General features: G+C 35.8%; 1 protein-coding gene across 1 annotated transcript in view; it reads left to right on the top strand.

Annotated features, from left to right (window-relative positions):
• Positions 1–13,210, top strand: part of GRID2 (glutamate ionotropic receptor delta type subunit 2) — a 1,460,772-nt gene that overhangs the window by 1,108,415 nt on the left and 339,147 nt on the right. Inside the window, exon 9 of the mRNA XM_044224485.1 lies at positions 8,496–8,597. Coding sequence (XP_044080420.1) covers positions 8,496–8,597 — 102 coding nt within the window. The remainder of the gene's footprint in view (positions 1–8,495; positions 8,598–13,210) is intronic.

Genomic DNA, 13,210 nt, shown 5'->3' with positions numbered 1-13,210 from the left:
CCACCTAACCAACTGAGACACCCAGGTGCCCCATCTTGGAAACTTTAAAAAATACAAGTGTCTGGATTTCATGCCCAGAAATTCTGATTTAATTTTCATGGCATATAGCTGTGGTATTGTTTTTGTTTGTTTTGGTTTTCACTCCCAAGTAGTTCTGATATACTTTAATATTTGAGAAATAATGTTTAAATCCTTAAGGCAGGAGGATTATGTCTAACTCAAGAAACTGAAAGAAAACGAATACAGCGGGGCTGCCTGGGTGGCTCAGTGGGTTAATACCTCTGCCTTTGGCTCAGGTCATGATACCAGGATACTGGAGTCGAGCCCCACATCAGGCTCTCTGCTCAGCAGGGAGCCTGCCTCCCCCTCTTCTCTGCCTGCCTCTCTGCCTACTTGTGATCTCTGTCTGTCAAATAAATAAATAAAATCTTTATTTAAAAAAATGAATACGGTTGGCTTTCAAACGCTGAGAGAGAATGTGGTGTGACCTGAGATTGTGAATGTAAAATGTGACAAATCACACAGACCTTGGTTGGCCACATTAGAAGTTTGGTTTTTCTCTTGATAATGATGGAAGACTATGTAAAGATTTTAGACAGAGGGCGTCATATCTAAATTTATATTTATGTTACAACACAGAGGGAGGATTGTAAAAGAGAAGCAATGGAGTTAACTTGGACGAGGGTGGTGGCAAGGAGATGGAGCTAAATGGATTCAGGAGTGTGTTTTTGGAAGGGAAATTGGCAGATTGGCAATAGATTAGATATGTGTGGTTGTAAAACAGATTCGTTAGTTTTTAGCTAGTGGAAGGATGGATGGTGGGGGTAGATTATGAGTTTAATCTTTTATTAGTATTATTTTTTAAGATTTTATTTATTCATTTGACAGAGAGAGAGAAAGCACAAGCAGGGGAGCAGCAAGAGAGGGAGAAACAGGCTTTCCAATGAGCAGGGAGCTCAATGCGGGGCTCTAACCCAGGACACTGGGATCATGACCTGAGATGAAGGCAGACATTTAACGGACTGAAACACCGAGGTGCCCTGAGTTTAATTTCTAGATATTTGAGGTGACTTTGAGTTATCTAAGCATAAATATTGGAGAGATAGTAAAATATGTAAAGATGTCCAGACTTCATATTTTAGATTGTTTGGCAACAAAGATCTACAATACAATAGAAATGCTTTACATTAAACTTAAGTGTACCTTAACTTTGTAATTTCAAAAAAAATAAATTTTTTACTTATGTAAAACACTGTACTAGGCACTGGGCACAAAAAGATGATAAAGATGGTACCCCTGACTTTAAGTGGTTAATTATGTAATGGACAAGAAAAGAAAGAGAATTCTAATGTGGTTTTAAAACATCGAGAGATAGCAAAGAATGAAAGAGAAGAAAATCCAGCAAGTTTTATCAGGTTTTAATGCTAAAATATTATTAGAAAAAAAATATGATCAGGAAAAAAAAAAAAAGGAAAGCTAGTAGAATTTGAGTGAAGGGAATCACCCAGAAGAATTTATAAAATTGGCAACAGCACGGTATGATACCAGGATACGATCTCAGGGGATGTTTTGCTTTTTCATTCAGTTTGAACTAGAGAGACAGAAAAATGAAAAAAAAAAAAAAAAAGAAGAAGAAGAAGAAGTAAGAGAAAAAGAAGGAGAAGAAAGAGGATAATAGGAGTTTTAATGAATGCATTAATTTATCAGATGTCTATTGGGACCTACCATGTTCTAATATATCAATACTGTGATAAGGACTAGGAGTACAACAGTAGACAAGGTAAACATCATTCTGACTTCACAGAGTTTATAACCTCCTTTTATCTAGAACAAGAAAAATAAAATTGCTTGTTTTTTGAGAAAGTGTCCCTAGTTAGCTTGTGTAAAGGAAGCCAGTAAAAACGATGCCTTCAGTCAATGAGATAAGTAGGCCTTCTATGAGACTGCATTCCCTGGGTGTTAAAGCAAGTTTTAGTGCAGGATTTCTCAATCTTAGCTAGAGGTTGAAATTACCTGGAGAGCCATAAATAATACCCATGCCTGGATCCCATCCCTGGAGATTTGGACTTAATTGTTCTGGGTTTGTGCTGATATATCAGAAGTTTTTAAAATCTTCAGGTGATTCTGGGGCACCTGGGTGGCTCAGTGGGTTAAGCCTCTGCCTTCGGCTCGGGTCATGATCTCAGGGTCCTGGGATCGGGCCCCACATTGGGCTCTCTGCTCAGCAGGGAGCCTGCTTTCCCTCTCTCTGTCTGCCTGGTTCTCTACCTACTTGTGATCTCTGTCTGTCGAGTAAATAAATAAAAAATCTTTAAAAAAAAAAAAAAATCTTCAGGTGATTCTAATATGCAGCCGAAGTTGAGAACCACAGCTTTAGAGGTATGCTTCCTCACTGAAACTAGTAAGGAACTCCAAACAATGAGGGTGAGCTAGAAAAATGAGGGCTGATTTTACAGGGATGATAATTAACACTTCTTTAGTCTTTATGTGCCAGGAACACTTCTAAATACTTGACATATATGAAGTCAGTTAATAATCCCACCAACCCTGTGAGGAAGTCACTTTAATTATGACCATTTGAGAGGTGAGAAAACTGAGGCCCAATGACAGATGCCCAGCAAGTGTCAGAGTAGGGTAGGTGCTTGAACCTAAGCAGTCTGTTTCTAGAGTTTCTGGTTTTAGCCGCTATGATATACTGCCTCTAAATATAGTGTAACAGTAATTTTACACCAAAAAGAATTATAAAAGAAGGGAAAACTTATAACAATGGTAAAATATTAATCAATTAAATGCCAGGTGATACTGTGAGTAGTTATTATAGCTGCATAAAATATCTTTAAGCTATTTTTTCATGTCTATAGCTTCTCATGTTTATATTCTTCATTTGCAGAAATCAGCTAAGTTCTTCTTATTTTATATGTATCATTACATGGTGCAGAAATTTTGTTTTCAGCAGCAATACAGGGAAATGTAAGCAGTGGAATCAGGGGATATTTCTTTCTGATTTTTTTTTCCCCCAAAGATATATTCTCCTAAAGGAAACTCAAGTGCTATTTCACATAATCTGAAGAACATCTACTACTTCATGGTAATGACCAAGCTGTAGGAATAGAATCTGAGGAGGCAATAATCATCCCCTAGAGAGAAAGTCTTACAAATTGAACCTGTTTTAAGGTGGAAATATCACCAACAAAATTATTATTGGAGAGATTAATGACACACTACATTCCTGTACATATCAAAGAAAAGAAACATCCCAATTTAACTCTATAAAACATGTATCTGAGCCAACCTGCCATATGTATTTCTTTTTACACTTTCTATCCCATTATAGAAGTAATACCTACCAAATAAATGCTGTGCATTTCTAAATGGGTAGCTTCCAGCTACTTTGCCTGTGCTTATTGTTCCCTTTTTTCCTTTAAAGGCTGGGAAAGCAAGTAAAGGCAATGCAGGGGCAGGCAGCACACAGCCTGATATGTTGTGTCCTGCAGCTGGAGCTTCCGTACTGGAGCCAGTCTTCGTTTGTTCCATATGAATACAAGCTAATAAATGTAGGGAATTCCATTTGGTATTCAATTAAGAGCTCTCTTGACTCCTGTGATTAAGGCCTGTAACTATTAAGCGTAAAATTAAAGTCGAACAGTCCAGCTCTTTTTTGACATTGTAACACTGCCGGAAAAATAGGGATGCAAAACCTAGTCAAACGTCATCCTTTAAAGCCCATGAACAAATGAAAAGAGGAAATATTGAGAAGAAAAGAGTAAATATCTAAAACTTGGTCATTTGCTCACAGCATGATGCATCGTGTCAGGAACCTATTACTGTCCTCTTGCAAATACATCAACCGTTTTGTTGAACACAAGATGCTACATTGATTTTAACAGAGAGCAACGAGATTATGGTCGCTAAAGCTCCAATGAAGGGGATAATTAAAGCATTAAGCATTTTTAAGATTTTAAACCGACTTTCAGCAATAACCAGATAATGCTACAGGAAATCGATATACTGTAATTGAAAGGAAATTGAATTGGTCTTTATTTTTTTAATCCCTTCTAAATTTTCTCTAGACTGTCAGACCATGGGAGACACTGAATCCTGTTTTGCCATCCACAGTATGACTTTCTGTAAATCTCATGTGCTGCAGGGGCTACTTTTATTATTTTTTACTTAGAAAGTGCTCAGCTGACTACATAGTATTATAAATAAGAGTCTGTGTGCATTATCTTTATTAGTCCCTGGCCTCATTGTTTAAAAAAAGCAGGGTGTTGGGGGGGGAACAAAAATAAAAACACAGTCGGACAAAAACAACCTTCTCCACATACCCAGAGAAATCAAGTTAGAATTTCTAACAATGAAACCAAGGAAGTTGTTAGATAAGCTTCACACTGGAACTTAAATGAAATTCTTCCAGGTTTTTGTTTTTGTTTTTTTTAAATCACTGTGTCAATCTTGCTACGCTGCAAGGAATATGACCCACTGTAGATACAAATTCACTTTGAATTTGTGTCAACCTAATTCATTTGTATTGCTTATTATTGGAAGGAGTTATTACAATCAAACAGAAAAACTTGAAAGGAACCTCAGGGAGATGAGTGGCTATGAAGAGAAATTAAGGAATCTTAAAACTTGAAAAATAATCAGCATTTTCTCTATGTAATGCTATTGTTTATTTCCTCATTTATCTCTGGTGTATATTTTGAGAAATATCAACAGACCTTTCGGTAAATGAAATGTGTTCCACACTTATCTTTAGTAATTTGGTGATGCAACATAGAGATTTCCAGAAATGTTTTAAGAATCTCTTGTCCATTTCATTTTTCTGCTGCTTTCCTTATTCTACTCAATACCTCATGACTGATTAAGTGAATAAAAGATAACACAGTGGAAGGAGCACAACCTCTCAATCTTCAGTTTTCCCTTCTGCTGAATGGAGATAATAATGTTGCCTTTCTCACTGCATTGTTTTGAGAAGTAAATTAATTAATACAAGTAAAGACCCCAGAAGATTAACGTATACTATGCATTATGTACATGTTATAATTTCTTTGATAAAAATGATGACGATGATGATGATGATGATAAGCCTTTTCAGTTATATTGCCAGAATGTGAATTCACCAGCTGTTATATTGAGGAAGCCAGTTAACAATTCTAAGCCTTAATTTTTTGACTAAAATATAAGAATAGTATTTTCTCTACCTACCTTAAATAGATCATATTTATAAAAAAATTCATAAGCTATAAAACTGCACTGCATTGAAACCACTGAACCTAAACTTTTATTTTTTTAAAGATTGTATTTATTTACCTGAGAGAGAGAGAGAGAGAGAGAGAGCTCAAGCAGGGGAGGGGCAGAAGGAGAGGGAGAAGGAGACTCCCTGCTAAGCAAGGAACCCAGTAAGGGGCTAGATCCCAGGACCTGGAGGTCATGACCTGGACCTGAGCTGAAGGCTGAACCATCCAGGCATCCCAAATCTGGACTTTTTAAAAGCACTATTTTAAATCCTAGTTTCATCTCTTAGTACTTATGTGACTTTAGATAAGCCCTTAGTTTCTATGTTTATAATATAAAAATTATAATAACACCTTCTCATAAAGTTATTTTGAGGTCTAAATGAGATCAGGTATAAAGAGCTCAGTGTCATGGCTAATACTTAGAAATTATTCCAAAAAATGCAAAAAAAAAAAAGTTCTATTCAATATAGGAAATAAGCATTATTTTAACTTCTGAATGATTTCTTTGTTTTGTCCCATTTTGACATGTGACAAGTGGATATATTTTATTTCTAGTTTTCCAGATAAACTGTCCTAAACTTTAACTCAAATTCAGTCTCTGAAATTCCTAGCTCTTGGCGTCTGTAGCTAATATTCAACTACCTTTAAGTGTTAGATTATGTACATATGAAGAACTGAATTAAGTAAAAGGTGTTACCAATCCTAAAATCCCAACTGCTGTTATGATGAAGAGAAACAACTTTACAAGTGCTATGATTGAAAGACACGTGAGTCAAATCGCATGCAAAAGGGGAGAAGAGAGAGAGAAAATAGAAATGGAAAAAAATCATCAGATCATCAGGCAGAGGAGAAAACGATGTCTTGTAATATATATGAGAAAGAACTTGGCTGAATATTTTTTTTTAAGTGAGAAGAGACATTATATATATATATATATATATATATATATACACACATTATATATGTATACAAATGTGTAAGTTATTGCCCAGGTCTGAAGACAAATGTTTTTGTTATTTCAAAATCTCAAATGTTTGAGTGCCTTATAATTTTTAAACCACTGACTATATTTAGTTATGATTAAAGGAAGATGTAATTAAGAAGCCAGAAATTATATATTTTTAAATGTTTGTCCAGAGCATTGTTCAGACAGACTGTTCAGACAGCAAGCCTTATTGTTATTCCACTAGTATACATTTTGACTGGTCAATACACCCAAATCCTATGGCCAAGTTGGCATACATAAGATGTCATTAATTTAGTCAAACTAGCAGTAGGTTCACCAAGGAAGACCAAAAAAAAAAAAAAAAAAAAAAAAAAGAAAGAAAAGAAAAAGAAATGCTTGTATTTACTTTGGTAACTTAGCCATATTTACCTTGAACAACATGATGTCCTAAAAGCTATTCAGTAAGCTTGGAATTAAGGAATAGAACTGCAAAAGGTGGATAGTGTAGCAGCCCTTCACTTAACGTTGTAAACCACTTTTCTCACCAGTATTTAGTCTAAGAAAATAAAATCTTCTTGAAAAAGTTACTAGAAAAAGCGCACATCAAGGAATGTAATTGAACATAGACTTTGGTTGACCTGAGAAGAGAACAAAAGATCGAAAGAAATTCCGTAAGGTTCTAAATTGGGCAAGAGGACTACAATATCTCTGATAATTAGACTTTCAGCACATTTGGATCTGCTAATTAGATCTAAGTTCTAATTAGACTTTTTAGGTAACTAAGAATGACATATCATTGTATGAATTTAATGTGTTTTTGTAGTTGAAACCTACAATTATCAGCCTTTTCCAAATTAATTTAATACAGAAAAAGCTGGCTTTTTGTTTATATTGTGACATCCCTTCTCTTAAAATATATTGTGTACATTTTAGGTTTCTTAATTAAACACCTCTTGGGGACTCAAAGAGAAGCCTGAGTTTTAATAGGAAGCACCCAAATCTTATATTTATGAAGGAGACTTGCCATCGTGTTGCCAACTTTGAAAGCCACAAACAAAATGCAATGTGAGGAAATAAATCAGTCTTCAGGAGGAAGCAGCACAAATAGCCAGGTGCCCCTATAAACCATTCAGTCAATCAGAGCAGTCTCCAAATATGACTAAAGGATTGTTATATTTTTAAAGCATGCAAATGGAATAGGTTCCTCAAAGTGAAAGCTCATGATCTAGTATCAGAATTAATAGCATGACATCTTCCCAAGATGAGCATTATGGGATTCTCTTTGCAGCTTTGCTTTTTGAGTTATCTGCTAATTCAAGTCACAATATCTCTTTTTTTCCCTCCTTATTTCTGAATTGAGAGTTACCAGTTTTTATGTGTTGTGACTTATAGGCAGTGATTTTAAAACTGTGAGCTCTCAGATTTAGATATTACAAGAGCTGAGAACCACATGAGGATGTAAAATTAAACCAGTATTTGGATTGTAAAGAGCAGTGAATTGCTGCAAGACTTTAAGGAAAAGGCAGCTGCCAAAATATTCCAAGGAAATCGATAGCACTGACCAAAAAGGCAAATTATATTGTTGAATGTACTGTGAATACTTGAAAACACCAAAGCCATATACATGATTTTGCCCCTCAAATAAAAACAGTAAACGTTCTAACTGTATTAAAAATCTTGTTTTTTCCAATAAAAGCAGTGTAATATCTAATTAAAACCATTGAAACTATAAGAATCTAACTTGTACAATAATTGATATATTAATAACAGATATTATACTAGAATTATATGCACTATTATTTTTCTAATTAGTGCATTACTGGGACTGAGTTATTGGTGTATTATCACTCCTTATTAAGTCCATGTCCTTAGTGAGTCTCCTGAAACATACTGGATTCTGTTGTATGCCATATAATGATATTTAAGAGTGGGAAATGGAATTTCTGATTGCTTCATTTGCTATTAAAAAAGAAAACCTGTGGGGCGCCTGGGTGGCTCAGTGGGTTAGGCCTCTGCCTTCGGCTCGGGTCATGATCTCAGGGTCCTGGGATCAAGCCCCGCATCGAGCTCTCTGCTTGGTGGAGAGCCTGCTTCCTCCTCTCTCTCTGCCTGCCTCTCTGCCTACTTGTGATCTCTGTCTGTCAAATAAATAAATAAAATCTTAAAAAAAAAAAAAGAAAAAGAAAACCTGTGCAGGACCTTTCCTATACCAGTTATTTCAAGAGATATCACACAGTTTTCTGCAAGACTTTTGCATAGGTGATTGGACTGTTCTTCAGGCAGGAAAGTGACCAAGCTATTTTACCTTTCAGCTTGGGTGCTGGAATCCTGTCACAGGGCTGAATGGGTCACTGACTGACAAGAAACTAGAGAATAACATGCGTGGAGTGGTTCTACGTGTGGTGACCGTTCTGGTAAGTCTGATCTGAGCCGTGTGGTTCTGGCTTCTAGAAGTTACTTTATCCTTCATTTCTTTATGTTTTTGGTGATGCATTAATCTTTAAAGAACTTTTAACACATCCCGACTGTGCTTTCAAAGATATGTTCAATGGTTATATTTTCTGATCTTCAATTTATATGGATCAGAATCAGATTTTTGTAGGCTTTGCTTTTAATTACAGTGTTTTTGTAATTTTCTTTCTGAGACATTTTAGGCCCAGTTTGCTGTACAAGATAAAGATCTCCCTCAGGCATTTTGTCTCTATAAATCTGCATAGATAAGATTAATCATGCCAAGCAAGGGTAGAGTTGACAAAATGTAGTACACTCAGTAATAATCAAACATTGGCAGACTAAAACGTAGCAAGAACCTACTTCAAAGGAAAGATCATAAACTATTGTTTAGTAGATATTTCTTGAGAGTCAACTCTATTCAAGCTCATTGCTGATGACTGGGTTTCACTGATGAATAAAGGAATGGATAGATATGATTTTGTCTTTATGAAGCTTACCATCTAGTGATTAAATGGAATTATACATGTAAAATATTTATTACAATTACATTTACTTAGAATCAAATGGCAACTATATCATCATTCTGTATATTATTATTTTTCCTTTTAATAAGCATATAAAATTACATGTAAAAATATTTTAAACAGTAAAATACTCAAATGGATACTGTCTAAATACCCATAAAGCAGGAAAATATGGATTCTCCCTTGTTATTTCTATGAGTTTAGGCTTATGCTACTCTATAGTCAGTTTCAAAATGTCCATGGTGGTTAACTTTATTTTTCCTTAGAAAAGCCTCCTTGTTTTTAAATTTGAAAAAGTCTTTTCTATAGGCTGAATAAACTGCAGAATTTGTAGATGGAAGAAACATGGTTTCTTTTTTTTAATTGCTGCCTATTGAGTATATAGCAAAGTTTATAACAGCAAGGTCTGCCCCTTTATACATTGTTCAATACAAATTAAGTGGACTCAACATAATTTCATTGTTTAAAAAGATATCTGTATTGGGATGCCTGGGTAGCTCAGTTGGTTGGACGACTGCCTTCGGCTCATGTCATGATCCTGGAGTCCTGGGATTGAGTCCCGCATGGGGCTCCCAGCTCCATGGGGAGTCCTTCTCCCTCTGACCTCCTTGCTCATGCTCTCTCTCACTGCCTCTCTCTCAAATAAATAAAAATAAAATCTTAAAAAAAAAGAGATCTGTATTATTCTCTGTAAGAGCATATTCAAATGAGTAGTCTATCCCTCTTTTTTGGTGCCTATAATTTATTCTTAGCTATTATTTTGATAAGATTTTTACTTTTTTGGCAAATATTATGAATACTTGACAACTTGAATGTGATGGTGATTCTGAATGCACCCAAGGTTGTGGGTATGCAATGGCATCAATGTGCTATTATTTAAAAAAAAAGACAGACATTTAAAGTGCAATGAACTATTAATAGTCTCTTTTCTAGTGATTAACATAGAATGTCAGGAGAAAACTTCAAGAAAGACAATATATCTACATTGTTTTTATCTTTGAGATTCAGATTTCTAAGGCTAGCTAACCTCATTTAGTCACTAAGCAAATATTTATTTAATACTTTACTGTCTGATAGACTTAGTAATGGATATAAAAAGAATAATACATGTACTTAATACATTACATATCTATTATGTAGGTATATGTATTCACCTTATATGTATACTCATACCTCAGGGTACACAAAGAATCTTGTTGGGAGATGCACATACAAAAAGAAAACCAGGCAAGAACTGTTAGGTACTTACTATATACCAAATATTTTATGAAGTTATTAGCCTGTATTGTTTTATTTAGTCCTTACAGTATTTCCAAGAAATAAGTACTTCTCTGAGTCCAAGGATGACGAAGAGGAAACTGGGACATGCAGAGGTTGGTTGGAAAAAAAAAATGTGGCGTATATACTGAGTTAGTATATAGAGAGAGTTAGGATTCAAATCCAGGAAGTCAAAGTGACTCCAGACCTCTTAACTTCTTCCCTCTTAACATTATATTATACTCTCTCTACTCCTACTATGATAAGTATGAAAATTCAGGTATCTATAGGACTTTATTTGGCTTGAGGGTTAAAAATTCTTAACTCTGAATAAGATGACAGTGAGTTTTATCAGGAAAACTTCATATGGCAAATTATTGTAAGTTTATGTCCAGACTGAACAAAATTATTGTCATGCATGAAATTGCGATACATGTATTGCTTCATACAATGGTAATGCGTTCATGTCTCAGTCTCACTTTCATGACTCATAAGGGCCTCCATGTCCTGTAAGCTCAGCCCTGCACAGATCCCAGACATTTTAGTTAGTGGAGACATGCAAACAATGTTTTTCCAGGTCTTCTGTGAGGCAATGTGGATTTATCAGTGTGTAAAAGATCCTTACACTTATTATACTCCCGCAATATGTAGCCATTATACTCAATTATTTTATAGGCTTACTGTTTCCTCTCATAATTCTGTTTGCATGGAACCAGCCATGACCTTATTTATTTCCCACAATCACTCTTCCAGGTCTAACTCTTACTTATGTGGCTTTGCAGGCTTCTGCTAAGAAGGCTAATGACTCTCCCCTCAATCCACCCAGCAACTCCCAAATCTTGATGCCTACTAAACCCCAAAACTTAGATTTGGTTTATACTGAACTTGATTTGGCCACGTAAACACCACTTTCTTGTATTCCATGAACTTGCCTCCAACACTATCAAGAAGGGAGAAGGAAAAGGAGGTTTCATGTGTAAAGCCCCTGAGGGGAGATCCCTTAATCTTTACTCCATCCTAACTGCAATCTAGCTCCAGTTCTACACATACCTCCTTTAGTGCTGAGGACATTTATGCTATAATGACACACAGGTTAATAAAATTGATTTTCTCTACCCAAGTTTTGAAACCCCCATTCCTGTCACCGTTAATGATATTTCATTGACTTGAAAGAAATACTCTGATACTTATTTTAAACCAAATAATTCAGCTCCATACCACTTATTATCCTGTTGGAAATAAATGGTATACACAAATGCTTAACTAAAGAGAATTATGCCCCTATCAGAAAGGATGAATACCCAACTTTTGTAGCAACATGGACGGGACTGGAAGAGATGATGCTGAGTGAAATAAGTCAAGCAGAGGGAGTCAATTATCATATGGTTTCACTTATTTGTGGAGCATAACAAATAGCATGGAGGACATAGGGAAATGGAGAGGAGAAGGGAGTTGAAGGAAATTGGAAGGGGAGGTGAACCATGACAGACTATGGACTCTGAAAAACAACCTGAGGGTCTTGAAGGGGCGGGGGGTGGGAGGTTGGAGGAACAAGGTGGTGGGTATTAGGGAGGGCACAGATTGTATGGAGCACTGGGTGTGGTGCAAAAACAATGAATACTGTTACGCTGAAAAGAAATTTTTAAAAAATAATAAAATAAAATATAAAAATCATAAAATGACTATTAAAAGTTATAAAAAAGAGTTATAATGATTTTATTGGTAGTAAGTAAATATCTTCACTTTTGAACTGTTAATCTTGATCATTTGATAATAAAGAATGAAGTAATTTTAAAAAAAAAGGTATTTGACCAATACAAATAAAAGTTAATATATCCATTAACAAGGATATAAATAGGGTTAAAGGATTCAACAAGGGATGTTAATGCACCTAGCTAAATAGGCTAGGTGCACAGGCCTAGCTGCACAGCAAGTCTTGACTACCCTGAAATCTGATGGGGCATGGCGAGGTGGTAGTACTAAGATTTGGCAACAGCTAGAACCGTGGGAAGCCATTCAATAGTAGCTGTGACTTTCCATACAGAAAGAGGATGGAGAAAGTTTGACAGTGACTTTCTCCATCCTATTTCTGTATGGAAAGTCACTGTCAAACCACAATCAAGCAGGGAGGAAGTGGGGAGAGGGGTTACGTCAATTTTCCTTCTTCTGTCTTTCCATCCCTTCACTGTCTCCAGGTGAAAACCTAACCAGAAGTCAGGGAGCAAGGGAGCCCAAGTAAGGAAGACTGTGAAGGTCAGCCAGGCTGCCAGGACACAAAGCAGGGCAGTGAAGGGCAGAGTGGATCCAGAGGGGAAATAGGGAAGAACCAACATTAGCATCTACTATTTGAAAGAACCTGTTAAAAACTTTATATGTGTTATTTAGTCCTTATAAAAGCCCTATGAGAGATGGATCAATGACATTAGAAGGTTGAAAATAGGGCACAAAAATGCAAACTAAAGTCCTATGACCGTATAGCTAGTAAGAGCTAGAGGTAAGTTTCAAGCCCAGAGATTTGGGCTCCAGAGGCCACATTCTTAGCCCCTCTGATATCTCCCTTAAGAATCTGAATGAACTCATGTTAGGCTTAAATTAAATATAATTATTGAGATGGGAAGGTTTCAAATTTATGGGATTGATAACTTAGGAACATTTTTCTAAATAGCATCACATATGGATAACTTTATACTCAGCCATCTCCAAAGCTACGTAAATGTTATGGAATGAGAATAAAATTCAGACCCAGCAAACTTAGTCCTTTTTCTACAATTTATGTTTATATTGGCCCACTA

This window comes from Neovison vison, chromosome 11, assembly GCF_020171115.1.
Source record: "Neovison vison isolate M4711 chromosome 11, ASM_NN_V1, whole genome shotgun sequence".
Taxonomy (NCBI): Eukaryota; Metazoa; Chordata; class Mammalia; order Carnivora; family Mustelidae; genus Neogale; species Neogale vison.
This window is presented reverse-complemented; position numbering and strand designations above follow the sequence as displayed.